Genomic DNA, 12,578 nt, shown 5'->3' with positions numbered 1-12,578 from the left:
GGACCTGCTGAGTTCCTCCAGCATTTTGTATTTGTTGCTTGGATTTCCAACATCTGCACAATGTCTTATGTTTATGAATTGCAGAAAAAAATTAGAATCATAGTACAGCAGAGACTGGATTATTTGACCCACTCAGTCTTAGTCAGAACTTGTATTAGCCATTTACTTGCATCTATTTCCTTTGTTCTCTACCTGCACTCACAAGCACTTATCCAATTCTCATTTGAACACTCCCGAATGTGTTTCCACTATCCTCTTGATTGCCAAAATCTATAAACAGACCTAGACACCATACTCCACTGAATTGATTCCATAACATAACAGACTCACTTTCAAGGACTCATGTTCTCAGTAAATTTTTATGATTTTATTTATATATTATTATTATTATTTACTTTTTCCTTTTGTATTTGTACAACCCTTGCCTTTAGCACAATGCTTGTTTGTCCATCTTTGTATGTGTGTGGTATTTCATTGATTCCATCATGTTTCTTTGTATTTACAAAGAATGCTCATAAGAAAATGACTCTCAGGATAGTATAGGAGAGGAGATTTGATAGAGGTATACAAAATTATCAGTAGTGTACATAGGGTAAATACAAGCAGGCTTTTCCCACTAAGGTTGGATAAGACTACATCTAGAGATCATGGGTTAAGGGTGAAAGGTGAAAAATTTAAGGGGAAAATGAGGGGAAACGTCTTCACAGGGTCGTGAGAACATGGAATGAGCTGCCGCTATAAGTGGGGCATGCAAACTCAATTTCAACATTTAAGAGAAGTCTGGACAGGTACATGATGATAAGAGGTATGGAGGGCTATGGGGGCTATGGTCCTGATGCAGAACGATGGGAGTAGGCTGGGCACAGACCAAATGGGATGAAGGCTCCATTTCTGTGCTGTACTTTTCTAAGACTCTATATGTACTTCGATAATAAATTTAGTTTGGAATGTTGAACAGATGCAGTCTCACCAACAACTATATGACTAGAACAAGTTAACTCTACTCTTGCATTCAAGTACCCTTACGATAAAGGCCCACCTATCATTTGTCTTCCTAATTACTTGTTGAACCACATTAAGCTTCAGTCATTTCTGAACATGGACACTTAGATCCCTGTGAATGTCAACACATTTCAATCTCTCACCATTTTAAAACACACTGTATTCCTATTTTTTCCTATCAAAGTATGACTCTATACTTCTCCATAATATAATGCACTTGACATGTCTTGGCACTTTCACTTAGCCTGACCATATCCTCTTGAAGCCACTCTGCCTCCTTTTCACTGGGCACACTAACACTACATCATTACTAAACTTGTTTATATTCTACTTGATTTCTTCATCCTAATTACTGATACAGAACAATCTCAGCCCTATAACCTTTGACACCCCACTGGGCTCCCAAACTGAAAATGATCCATCATTAGAAATTCTCAGCCCAAAATAGTTGATAATCCCCCGTGCCATGTGCTTTAATGTTGTTTCATAACCTTTGGCATGGTACTTTATTAAAGACCTTCTGAATGTCCAAATGTTTTGCCCTTATATACTCAGCTAGTAAAATGCAACAGATTTGTCAAATATAATTTGTCTTTCATAAAGTACATATTCACCCTCATCCTCCATCATCTTTAGAGTAAAGGAGAAAGAGAGATGATTTGATAGAGTGGACAACCAACATCCTTTTCTCAGGGTGGAAATGGCTAACCTGAGAGGACATCACTCTAAGGTGACTGGAGGAAAGAATGGGGAAATGTGTGGAACACACTGCCAAGGGTGGTGATAGAAGCAGATATATCAGAGGCATTTAACAGACTCTTAGGCAGGAGCATAGATATAAGAAAAAATTGAAGGCTATGCAGGAGGGAAGTGTTAGATTGATCATGGCACAGACTTGCAGACTGATGGGCCTATACGGTGCTGCAGTATTCTATGTTCTAATTCTACTAATTTTAATACTTCTAATACTGAGACCCTTCAAGTCTCGGCCAGAAATGTTGACAGTCTGAAAATGCTCCCTAGAGGCCATCGAAGCCTTCAAGGGCTGCTTTGAGGTTACTAGCTGGAATGTGCTTTGTGAACCATATGGCAAAGGCATTAACAGACTTACTGATTGTGTCACTGGCTACATCAATTTTTGTGTCGACACTGTAATACCATCGAGGACTGTTTACTGTTTCCCTAACAACAAACCATGGATTACCAAATCAGGAGACAGAGGAATTGAAACACGTGCAGGGGGAGCTAAAAGAGAATATCAAGGTGGCTAAAGCAGAACACAGGAGAGAGCTGGAGAACAAGCTTGGGCAGAGTAGCTCACGGGACGTGTGGGGAGGCATGAAGAACATCAATGGCTTCAATCAGCCTAGCTGTAGAGCCTCAGAATGCAGCCATGAATGGGCTAATGAGTTAAACCAATTCTTCAACAGCTTTGACAATTGCCCTTGTGTTAACACCCTTCTCAGTACACCAATCCAGATGCCAAGGCACCTAATGCTCCCTCAGCACCAATACCTCCCCTCCTCCATCCTCCAATCCAATTTAACATGTGGATGAACAACACAGGCTACCACTGTCTACATCCTTTCCTTACCCTGCACCTACCATCCACACCTCCACATACCAACTGCTATCATCCCAATCTTCACCTCCCCCTGCCCCCACCTTCCACCAACTCTCCAGTCATCATGGGCTCACCTTCACTAGGTTCTGGGGAAACTCAGACACATTGGAATGGGATGGTGTCAACTCCAAGGTCCTGAAGAAGGAGTGTGCTAAACAGTTGTGTAGAGTTCTCCAGCGCATTTTCAATCTGAGTCTCAGCATGGAAAGGGTTCCGACTGTGTGGAAAACATCACGTGCGGTCCCGGTACCTAAGAAGGGCCAATCAAAAGTCTTGAATGACTACCGTCCAGTGGGCCTGACCTCACACATTATGAAGACCCTTGACAGGCTGGTCCTGGCTCACCTCTGACCCCTGGTCAGATCAGACCTCGATCCCCTGCAGTTTGCCTACCAGGAGCACATGGAGTTGACGATGCTGTCATCTACCTGCTGAACAGAACCTGGATAAGCAGGGTTGCACTGTGAGGATCATGTTTTTTGACTTCTCAAGTGCCTTCAATACCATACAGCCCTCATTGCTGGGGGAAAAGCTCCATTCGATGAAGATTGGCACTTCCAGTGTATCCTGGTTAATGGACTACCTGACTGGCAGACCATTGTATGCGCAGCTTCAGAGCTGTGTGTCAGACATGGCTATAAGCAGCACTGAGGCCTCACAGAGGACTGTATTGTCTCCCTTCCTATTTACCCTGTATACCTGTCATCTGCAGAAATTCTCTGATGACTCAGCAATAGTTGGGTGTATAAAGGGAGGATGGGAGGATGAGAGGATGAATACAGGGCCCTGGCGGAGGACTTTGTCAAACGGTGCAAGCTGAATCATCTGCAGCTCCAACATTAGTAAGACAAAGGAGATGGTGATGGACTTTAGAAAGACTAAGCCTGCATTGCTCTCTGTTACTGTTGATGGTGAGGATGTGGGGACCTACAAGTACCCAGGGGTGTAACTGGATGACAGACTTGAGTGGAGCACCAACACAGTTGTGTACAAGAAGTGCCAGAGTCGCCTCTACTTTCTGAGGAGACTGAGATCCTTTGGAGTATGCATGCCTCTCCTTCACATGTTCTACTAGTCTGTTGTTGGCAGTACAGTCTTCTATGCGCTGATGTGCTGGAGCAATGGCATTAAAATGGGTGATGCCAACAGGCTCAATAAACTGATTAGAAAGGCTGGCTTTGTTAAAGGAGTCAAACTGAGCATACTGAAGGCTGTGGTAGAATACAGGACCCAATGGAAAATCCTGGCAATTCTGGACAAATTTCTCATCTTCTGTATGCTACCTTGGCTGTACAGAGGAGCACTTTTAATAGTCGACTAAGGCAACTGCGGTACTTCAAAGAGTGCTATATGAGGTCATTTTTACCCTCAACCATTAGGTTCTATCATGAGTCAACCTGTAGCCAGAGAAGTGATGACCTCCTTCTGTTAGACTGTTTGTGGTAACTTATTTGTTATTCTTTCTACTTCTCTTCTAATATTTATATCCGTGCACTTGTAATGCTACTGTAATTTCCTTCGGGATCAATAAAGCATCTATCTATCTGCTTATCCATTTCAATAGATGAAGCCTGACCTGCTGAGTTCCTCCTGCATTTTGTGTTTTGCCTCTACTCCATGTTGACAAATAGAGTACTGTGCAAAAGTCTTAAGGCACCCTAGCTACATACCTGTGCCTACAACTTCATAAGATAGCAAACACAAAAAAGATAGCAATCTGGTTCCCTGGAAATCCAGATGGTTTGGCATCTGGCACTCTGGGGTTGAGTTCCTCATGCTCCCTTTAAAAAGACTGGTATCACAAGTTCAAGTTGGAACCCAGAACTGTGAGTGTAAATGTCTAGGCTGGTAATTCGATGTTCTATCTACATCTTCCACCATATCAACACTGGCTACCTCATCAGATTTCATTAGCAATAAACCTCTTTGGAGGTTTTGATATTATAAAAGGCAGTGAATAAGTATGAAGGCAAGAGATTCTGCAGATGCTAGAAATCCAAAACAACACACACGAAATGCTGGAGGGACTAAACACTTCAGGCAACATCTAAGGAAATGAATAAACAGTCAAAAAGTTTTGGGCTGAAAGCCTTCTTCCAGATAAGCAAGGACGGGGGAAGACGCCAGAATAAAAAGGTGAGGAGAGGGGGAGGTGGATAGCTAGAAGATGATAGATGAAGCCAGGTGGCTGGGAAGGTAAAAGGAATGAGAAGAAGGAATCTAATAGGAGAGGAGAGTGGACCACGGGAGAAAGGGAAGAGGGAGGGGCACCATGGTGAGGCAGTAGGCAGGTGAGATGAGATAAGAGGCCAGAGTGGGGAATAGAAGAGGTAAAGGTTAGGGATTTTTTTTACTGGAAGGAGGATCAATGTTCATGCCATCAGGCTGAAAGCAAGGTGTTGCGCTTCCACCCTGGGAGTGGCCATGGACCAACATGTCGGAATGGGAACACGGATAGGAATTAAAATGGTTAGTTGAGAAATTAGCGGACGGATCAGAGGTGTTTGCCAAAGTGGTCCCCAAACTTGTGTTGGATTTCACCAATGTAGAGGAGGCTACATAGGGAGCACTGGATACAGTAGACAACCCCAAAAGATTTGTAGCCTCACCTGGAAGAACTGTTTGCCACCCTGAATAGAGAAAAGAGAGGAGGTAAATGAGCAGGTATAACATTTTGGTCACTTGTAGGAGTATATGCCAGGAAGAAGATTAGCAGGGAGGGACTAATGGACAAGGAAATTACAGAGGGGTGATCCCTATGGGAAGCAGAGAGTAGGGGCGAGCCAGTTAAAGATGTGTTTAGTGGTTGGATCCAATTCAACATGACGGAAGTTGTGAAGAACAATGTGTTGAATACGCAGGCTCATGGGGTGGTAGATGGGGACAAGAGGAACTCTATCTCTGTTAAATTGATGGTGGAGGAATAAATGCTGTTTTTGTATTGTTGAGTCTAGGTCATAGCATGACAACATTATATATACAGAAGAAGATGCCAGATAGCTTGAGCAACACACACACGAAATATTGGAGGAACTCAGCAGGTCTGGTAGCATCTATGGAGGGGAATCAACAGTCCACACTTGGGGCAAAATCCTTTATCAGAACTGGAAAGGAAAAGGACAGAAGCACCCTGGTCAGACCAGTATTTATAGCCCTTCCCCTTTGTGAAACTAATTAGCTAGTAATTATTCAATTTATCAAAAGTGGTCAGAGTTAATGCAGTTAATTGTTTATTCTCCTTCATAGGTGCTGCTAGACTTACTAAATTCCTCCTGCATGTCGCGGGCATTGCCCAACACAACATTAGTATTCTTCAAGCAACACACATCAAAGTTGCTGGTGAACGGAACAGGCCAGGCAGCATCTCTAGGAAGAGGTACAGTCGACGTTTCAGGCCGAGACCCTTCGTCAGGACTAACTGAAGGAAGAGTTAGTAAGAGATTTGAGAGGGAGAGGGAGAGGGCGAGGGCGAGGGCGAGGGCGAGGGCGAGGGCGAGGGCGAGGGCGAGGGCGAGGGCGAGGGCGAGGGGGAGGGGGAGGGGGAGGGGGAGGGGGAGGGGGAGGGGGAGGGGGAGGGGGAGGGGGAGATCCAGAATGATAGGAGAAGACAGGAGGGGGAGGGATGGAGCCAAGAGTTGGGCAGGTGATAGGCAACGGGGATATGAGAGGATCATGGGACAACATTCCTGTTGTATCCCTGTACATGGACGACGTCACCGTCTTCTGCTCTGATCCGAGGTCAGTTCGCAGGTTGATTGGCACCTGCGAACAGTTCGAGCTAGCGTCGGGGGCCAGGGTCAACCGCACGAAGAGCGAAGCCATGCTCTTTGGCAACTGGCCCGACCGATCCAGCGTCCCCTTCACCATCAGGTCTGACCACGTGAAGGTGTTGGGGATCTGGTTCGGAGGGGCTGAGGCGTGCAACAAGAACTGGCAGGAGCGGACTGCCAAGGTGAAACAGAAACTGGGACTGTGGGGAGGGCGCTCCCTGTCGATAACGGGCAAGAACCTGGTCATCAGGTGTGAGGTGCTCTCAGGGCTGCTGTACTTGGCGCAGGTCTGGCCCGTCCCCCGCTCCTACAGCTCGGAAATCACCCGGGCTGTCTTCAGATTCGTCTGGGGATCCAAGATGGAGCGGGTGAGACGGACCGCCATGCACAAGTCCCTGGACAACGGGGGCAAGAACGTCCCCAATGTCGCCCTCACCCTGATGGCCAGCTTCGTATGTGGCTGCATCAGGTTGTGTGTAGAGCCCAGGTATGTGGGCACCAAGTACCACTATGTGCCCAGGTTCTACTTGTCGCCCTGGCTGCGAAGGATGGGTCTGGCCCCACTCCCGCGCAACGCCCCAGTCAGCTGGTCGTTGCCGGCATACCTAGCCCACGTAGCAAAGTTCTTCCAGGAGAACGCCTTTGACCACAAGGCCATCAGGCAGTGGTCGGCACGAAGTGTCCTGCAGGCACTGCAGGAGAAGGACGTGATGGACACAGTGGGGTGGTTCCCTGAGCAGACTGTCCAGTTCATCTGGCAAAATGCCTCATCGCCAGATCTCACCAACAGGCACCAAGACCTCGCCTGGCTGGCGGTGAGAGGGGCCCTCCCAGTCAGAGCCCTCCTGTACGCCCGGAACGTCGTCTCCGCACCCCACTGCCCACGGGAGGACTGCAGTGAGGAGGAGTCTGTGACCCACCTCTTTGCACACTGCCAGTTCGCAAAGAGGGTGTGGAGGAGGATGGACGGGCTAGTGTCACGTTTCATCCCCAGCAGCTGCGTGACAGAGGACTCTCTGATCTACGGGCTGTTCCCGGGGACGCACACGGAGACCAACATCCGGTGCTGCTGGCAGATCATCAACTCGGTGAAAGACGCTCTTTGGTCAGCCCGAAACTTGATCATCTACCAGCACATGGAGATGTCCGTGGGAGAATGCTGCCGACTGGCACACTCTCGGCTGCAGGAGTACGTGCTGAGGGACGCACTGAAACTCGGTGCAGCCACCGCAAGGGCCCGGTGGGGAAGGACCACAGTATAGGTTTCTCCACCCGTGGGAGTGGGAGGGGTCGGTGGGCGGGGAGTATACCCCTCAACAATGAGATGCTAAGCTGAACTACTGGAGTGCCACGTGGGTGGCTATAAACACGGGTATTTTACTGAGTATAATGGAAACGTATGTAAAGGATGAAAAGTTATTGAATGGTTTATTGTATATATTTATTTTTGAATAAAGTATATTTTGAAATAAAAAAAATTAGTATTCTTCAGGTCCCAGTATTGTTATCTAAACTCCACTTTACAGCCAGGCAAGAGGTTTAAAGTTTCAGATTTGCATTGCCATTCATCCACGATTCATTGGGCATAATGAGCAGAATCCAACAAACAGCCGAATAGCCTAGAGGGCCAAATGCTCCATATATTTTCCACAGGCTGTAACAAAACCTCACACACACAGATCCGGGAGCACATTTCTTACCTGCCAACCTGGCCAATGTGAAGAAAGCTGAACAAAAAAACAGAGCAGGTTACAAGAAAAAGCACACAATTAACATCGTGCTCTGCATTGTCCCAAAACACAAACAGGCCATTCAAAGCACAGATAAACACACACCTGCTTTGTTAATGTTGACTAATGACTTTCCAAGTAATTAAACACAAAGAGAAAGCTCGGCTTTTATTGTATACTTTCAAGGTAGCAATCCCAAGACACACCTTAGCTCCCTGGCTTTGCAAAGAGGGCAATGGATTGTTGGGAACGATAAACAGAGCAGGCTAACCATGCTGTTATTTTATTTATTTATTTTATTTAAAGATACAGCGTATAACAGGCTCTTCTAGCCCAAAGAACTGCACTGACCACCAACACACCTATCTTACACTAGCCTACTCACTGGACAATTTACAATGAGCAATAGACAACAGACAATATACAATTCGGCCCTTCAAACCAGCACTGCCATTCACTGTGATCATGGCTGATCATCCACAATCAGTATCCAGTTCCTGCCTTATCCCCATAACCTTTGATTCCGCTATCTTTAAGAGCTCTATCCATCTCTTTCTTGAAAGCATCCAGAGACTTGGCCTCCGCAGCCTTCTGGGGCAGAGCATTCCATATATCCACCACTCTCTGGGTGAAAAAGTTTTTCCTCAGCTCTGTTCTAAATGGCCTATCCCTTATTCTTAAACTGTGGCCTCTGGTTCTGGACTCACCCATCAGCGGAAACATGCTTCCTGCCTCCAGCATGTCCAATCCCTTAATAATCTTATATGTTTCAATAAGATCGCCTCTCAGCCTTCTAAATTCCAGAGTATACAAACCCAGTCGCTCCAATCTTTCAACATATGACAGTCCTGCCATCCCAGGAATTAACCTTGTGAACCTACGCTGCACTCCCTCAATAGCAAGAATGCCCTTCCTCAAATTTGGAGACCAAAACTGCACACAGTACTCCAGGTGTGGTCTCACCAGGGCTCTGTACAGCTGCAGAAGGATCTCTTTGCTTTTATACTCAATTCCCCTTGCTATGAAGGCCAGCATGCCATTAGCTTTCTTCACTGCCTGCTGTACTTGCATGCTTGTTTTCAGTGACTGATGTACAAGAACACCTAGATCTCGTTGTGCTTCCCCTTTTCCTAACTTGACTCTATTTAGATAATAATCTGCCTTCCTGTTCTTACCACCAAAGTGGATAACCTCACATTTATCCACATTAAACTGCATCTGCCCACTCACCCAGCTTGTCCAAGTCACCCTGCATTCTCATAACATCCTCCTCACATTTCACACTACAATTAGTCTACTAACTGTTACCATCTTTGGACTGTGGGAGTACACTGTCGCACCCAGAGGAAACCCACACAGTTCACGGGGAGAATATCCTTACAGACAGCACTGGAATTAAACTCCAAACTCAGAAACGTCCCAAGATGAAATACTGCTGCGCTTATCGCTATGAAATGATAACTTTGATATTGATTGCCTGAACTCTGGGATAAGTAAAGTACCTATTCTGCCCTTGCTCAAGAGTTTCCCCATTTTCTTAAGCTAGACAGATAGGTAAACTTCAGTCCTGGTGTAATCATTGTTTGAAAACACCAAGGCGTTTCAGCATGCAAAGAGCCAATGTAAAAAGACAGGACATCTCGGTGTTCTCACGAAAGGTAGGTTCAAATATTGACTGAAATTCCTTTGACTTCTAACAAAGTGCTTCTGACGAATGAATATACAAGCAATTATATAATGGCTGACCTAATGTCAAAGGCTAATTGCTTAACAAGGTGATAATACATAATCAACAACAGCTGTGAATTTACAAGTAAGCAGTGAGATTTGATAATTAGAAATAAAATAACAAACCACATCGGAAAAGACATAACACTACATGGAATTTACCTTTTTATACACATATTATTTTTATAGTGTTTTTACCTGGATTCAGTTACAACTTAATTTTGATGGAAGACATATTGAAGATTGGCGCTGCCCATGCAGTTGTTGCATAATGACATTTTCACTCAAAAAGATGAATGACTCTTAATGTAACTGTTGCAAGCAATAATATGCATGTTATTATCAGAAACTTTCTGCTGCTGTCTGTATGGAGTTTGTATGTTCTCTCTGTGACCACATGGGTTTCCACCGGGTGCTCCAGTTTCCTCCCACAGTCCAAAGATCTACCAGTTGGTAGGTTAATTGGTTGTTGTAAATTGTTCCGTGATTAGGCTAAGGTTAAATCGGGAATTGCTGGGCGGCACTGCTCGAAAGGCCTATTCCACGCTGTATCGCAATCAATAAAGAAATAACTAAATAAAGATATAGATAATTACATAAATAAAGAAAGAAATAATACAGTTGGCACAACAAGTTGCATTAATATGTTGCTTTACTGCAAAACGTGCTTTGCAAACGTGCAGTGAGGCAAAACAGGATGTGTTTTGTTGGAAGATGAAGAAAAAGCTATGTCCAAGTGTTCTATTTGAAGGTGGGTAAGAGAGGGTTAGAGGTGTAAGAAAATAGTGGGAGAGAACTCTGGAAGGTGAGGTCCAAACAAATGAAAGCACAGCTACAATTGGTGGAAAACCGGGAGAGAGGAACGCACGCCGGAGACACAAGAGATCCTTCAGGTGCTGGAATTTCGGAGCTAGACTCACAAAATATTGGAAGAACACAGCAGGTCAGGCAGAATCTACAGAGGGAAATGAATCATTGACATATTGAGCCGAGATAGAGAGGGATGCACAAGTTGAAATCCATTGAGTGCAACGATGTAGAAAGGAAGGAAGCTTCTAACTGTATAGATAAGTGAAATTTTTTTAAAGAATCAAAAACTGCAGATGCTGGAAATCTAAAATAAAAACAGAAATTGCTGGAAATACTCAGCAGGTCTGGGAGCACCCATGGAAAAAGAAACAGAGTTAATGTCAAAGATCTTTCGTCAGAACTGGGAAGACGAAAAGGAAGCTGCCGGGAGGGGAAAAACATAGACCATTACAGTACAGTACAGGCCCTTCGACCCACGACATGTGCTGACCTTTTATCCCACTGTAAGATTAATCTAACCCTTCCCTCCGACAGAACCCTCCATTTTCCTCTCATTCATGTGTCTATCCAAGAGTTTAATTGAACTGAATTGGATTGACTTTATTTCTTACAGCCTTCACATGAATGAGGAGTAAAACATCTTTACATTACATCTCCGTGTAAATGTGTAATGTGCAATTTATAGCAATTTGTAATAAATGGTCTGTGCAACAGGACAGTCAATATCGAATAGAAATACAATTGTATCAGCCTGAATTAATCAGTCTGATGGCCTGGTGGAAGAAACTGTCCAGGAGCCTGTTGGTCCTGGCTTTTATTGCTGTGGTACTGTTTCCTGGATGGTAGCAGCTGGAACATTTGTGGTTGGGGTGCTTCGGGTCTCCAATGATCCTTCAGGCCCTTTTTACACACCTGCCTCTGTAAAACTGGGAAGTTCACATCTACAGATGTGCTGGCTGTCCACACCACTCTCTGCAGAGTCCTGCGATTGAGGGAAGGACAGATGCTTACATTCCAAATGTATCTACCTCTACCACCATCCCTAGCAGGGTGTTCCACACACCGACCACTGTCTTTGTAAAAAAAACTTACCACTGACATCCCCCCATACTTTCCTCTAATCACCTTAAAATTATGCTCTCTTGTATTAGCCTGATAGGGTGATGGGATGTGTCTCTATTAGGATGAAACCAGGGTCACTATGGGGATAAACTGTAAATAACGTTATCCTTTCAATGAGTGAAAGACAGCATTAGAAAGTAAGATCATCTGCAAATTTCCACCACCTTGGAAAGAACTGAAAGAGCATTAAAAGCTTCTTTCATCTCCTCCCTAGTTCTGACAAAAGGTCTTTGATCTGAACTGTGTTTGTTTCCCATTGATACAGACTGGCCTGACACCTGAGCATTCCCTGCATCGGTTATGCTGGAATGATCACTTTAAATTGGGAGACTGCAAGTGAATGTATAGAACATAGGACATAGAACAGAGAAGCACAGGACAGGCTCTTCCGCCCATGACATTGTGCCGACTTTTTCATGTACCCCAAGATCAGTTTAACTCTTCCTTCCCACTTAGGCCTCCATTTTTCTTTCAATCTGAGAGTCTCTTAAATATCTTTAAATGTTCCCAAAATGGGGCGTATAGGGTGTCCAAGGAGGGGCAGCACCTCTGGTGATTAGGCTTGTCCTGTCTATTCCGGGACAGCTCATTCACCCTTTGGTCCCCAGCACACACTCGGCTCTCACCTGTAGCCCCAAGTAGCTGTTCGTACGTGACAGCAGCCACACCCCAGTAAAGCGCTTCGACAGGCGGTCTAAACCAGGTGAGGGTAGCCAGTGCCCTTATACCCCAGTGAGTTAGGGACATGCCTATCCAGGCATGAGAAGTCAGCTCCGGCAGACTGGGCGGATG

General features: G+C 45.2%; 1 protein-coding gene across 5 annotated transcripts in view; it reads right to left on the bottom strand.

Moving 5' to 3' along the window:
* wwox (WW domain containing oxidoreductase) overlaps positions 1-12,578 on the bottom strand; it is a 1,166,408-nt gene that overhangs the window by 422,334 nt on the left and 731,496 nt on the right. The window contains exon 9 of one of the 5 annotated variants that reach the window (XM_072279201.1): positions 2,740-2,876. The exons of the other annotated variants lie outside the window; for them this stretch is intronic. Coding sequence (XP_072135302.1) covers positions 2,823-2,876 — 54 coding nt within the window. The 3' untranslated portion in view covers positions 2,740-2,822. Of the gene's footprint in view, positions 1-2,739; positions 2,877-12,578 lie in introns of those variants that run through there. 5 annotated transcript variants of the gene reach the window in all.

Source organism: Mobula birostris, chromosome 15 (genome assembly GCF_030028105.1).
Source record: "Mobula birostris isolate sMobBir1 chromosome 15, sMobBir1.hap1, whole genome shotgun sequence".
NCBI classification, from domain to species: Eukaryota; Metazoa; Chordata; class Chondrichthyes; order Myliobatiformes; family Myliobatidae; genus Mobula; species Mobula birostris.
The sequence above is the reverse complement of the archived record's forward strand: the minus strand, read 5'-3'. Positions and strand labels throughout refer to the sequence as shown.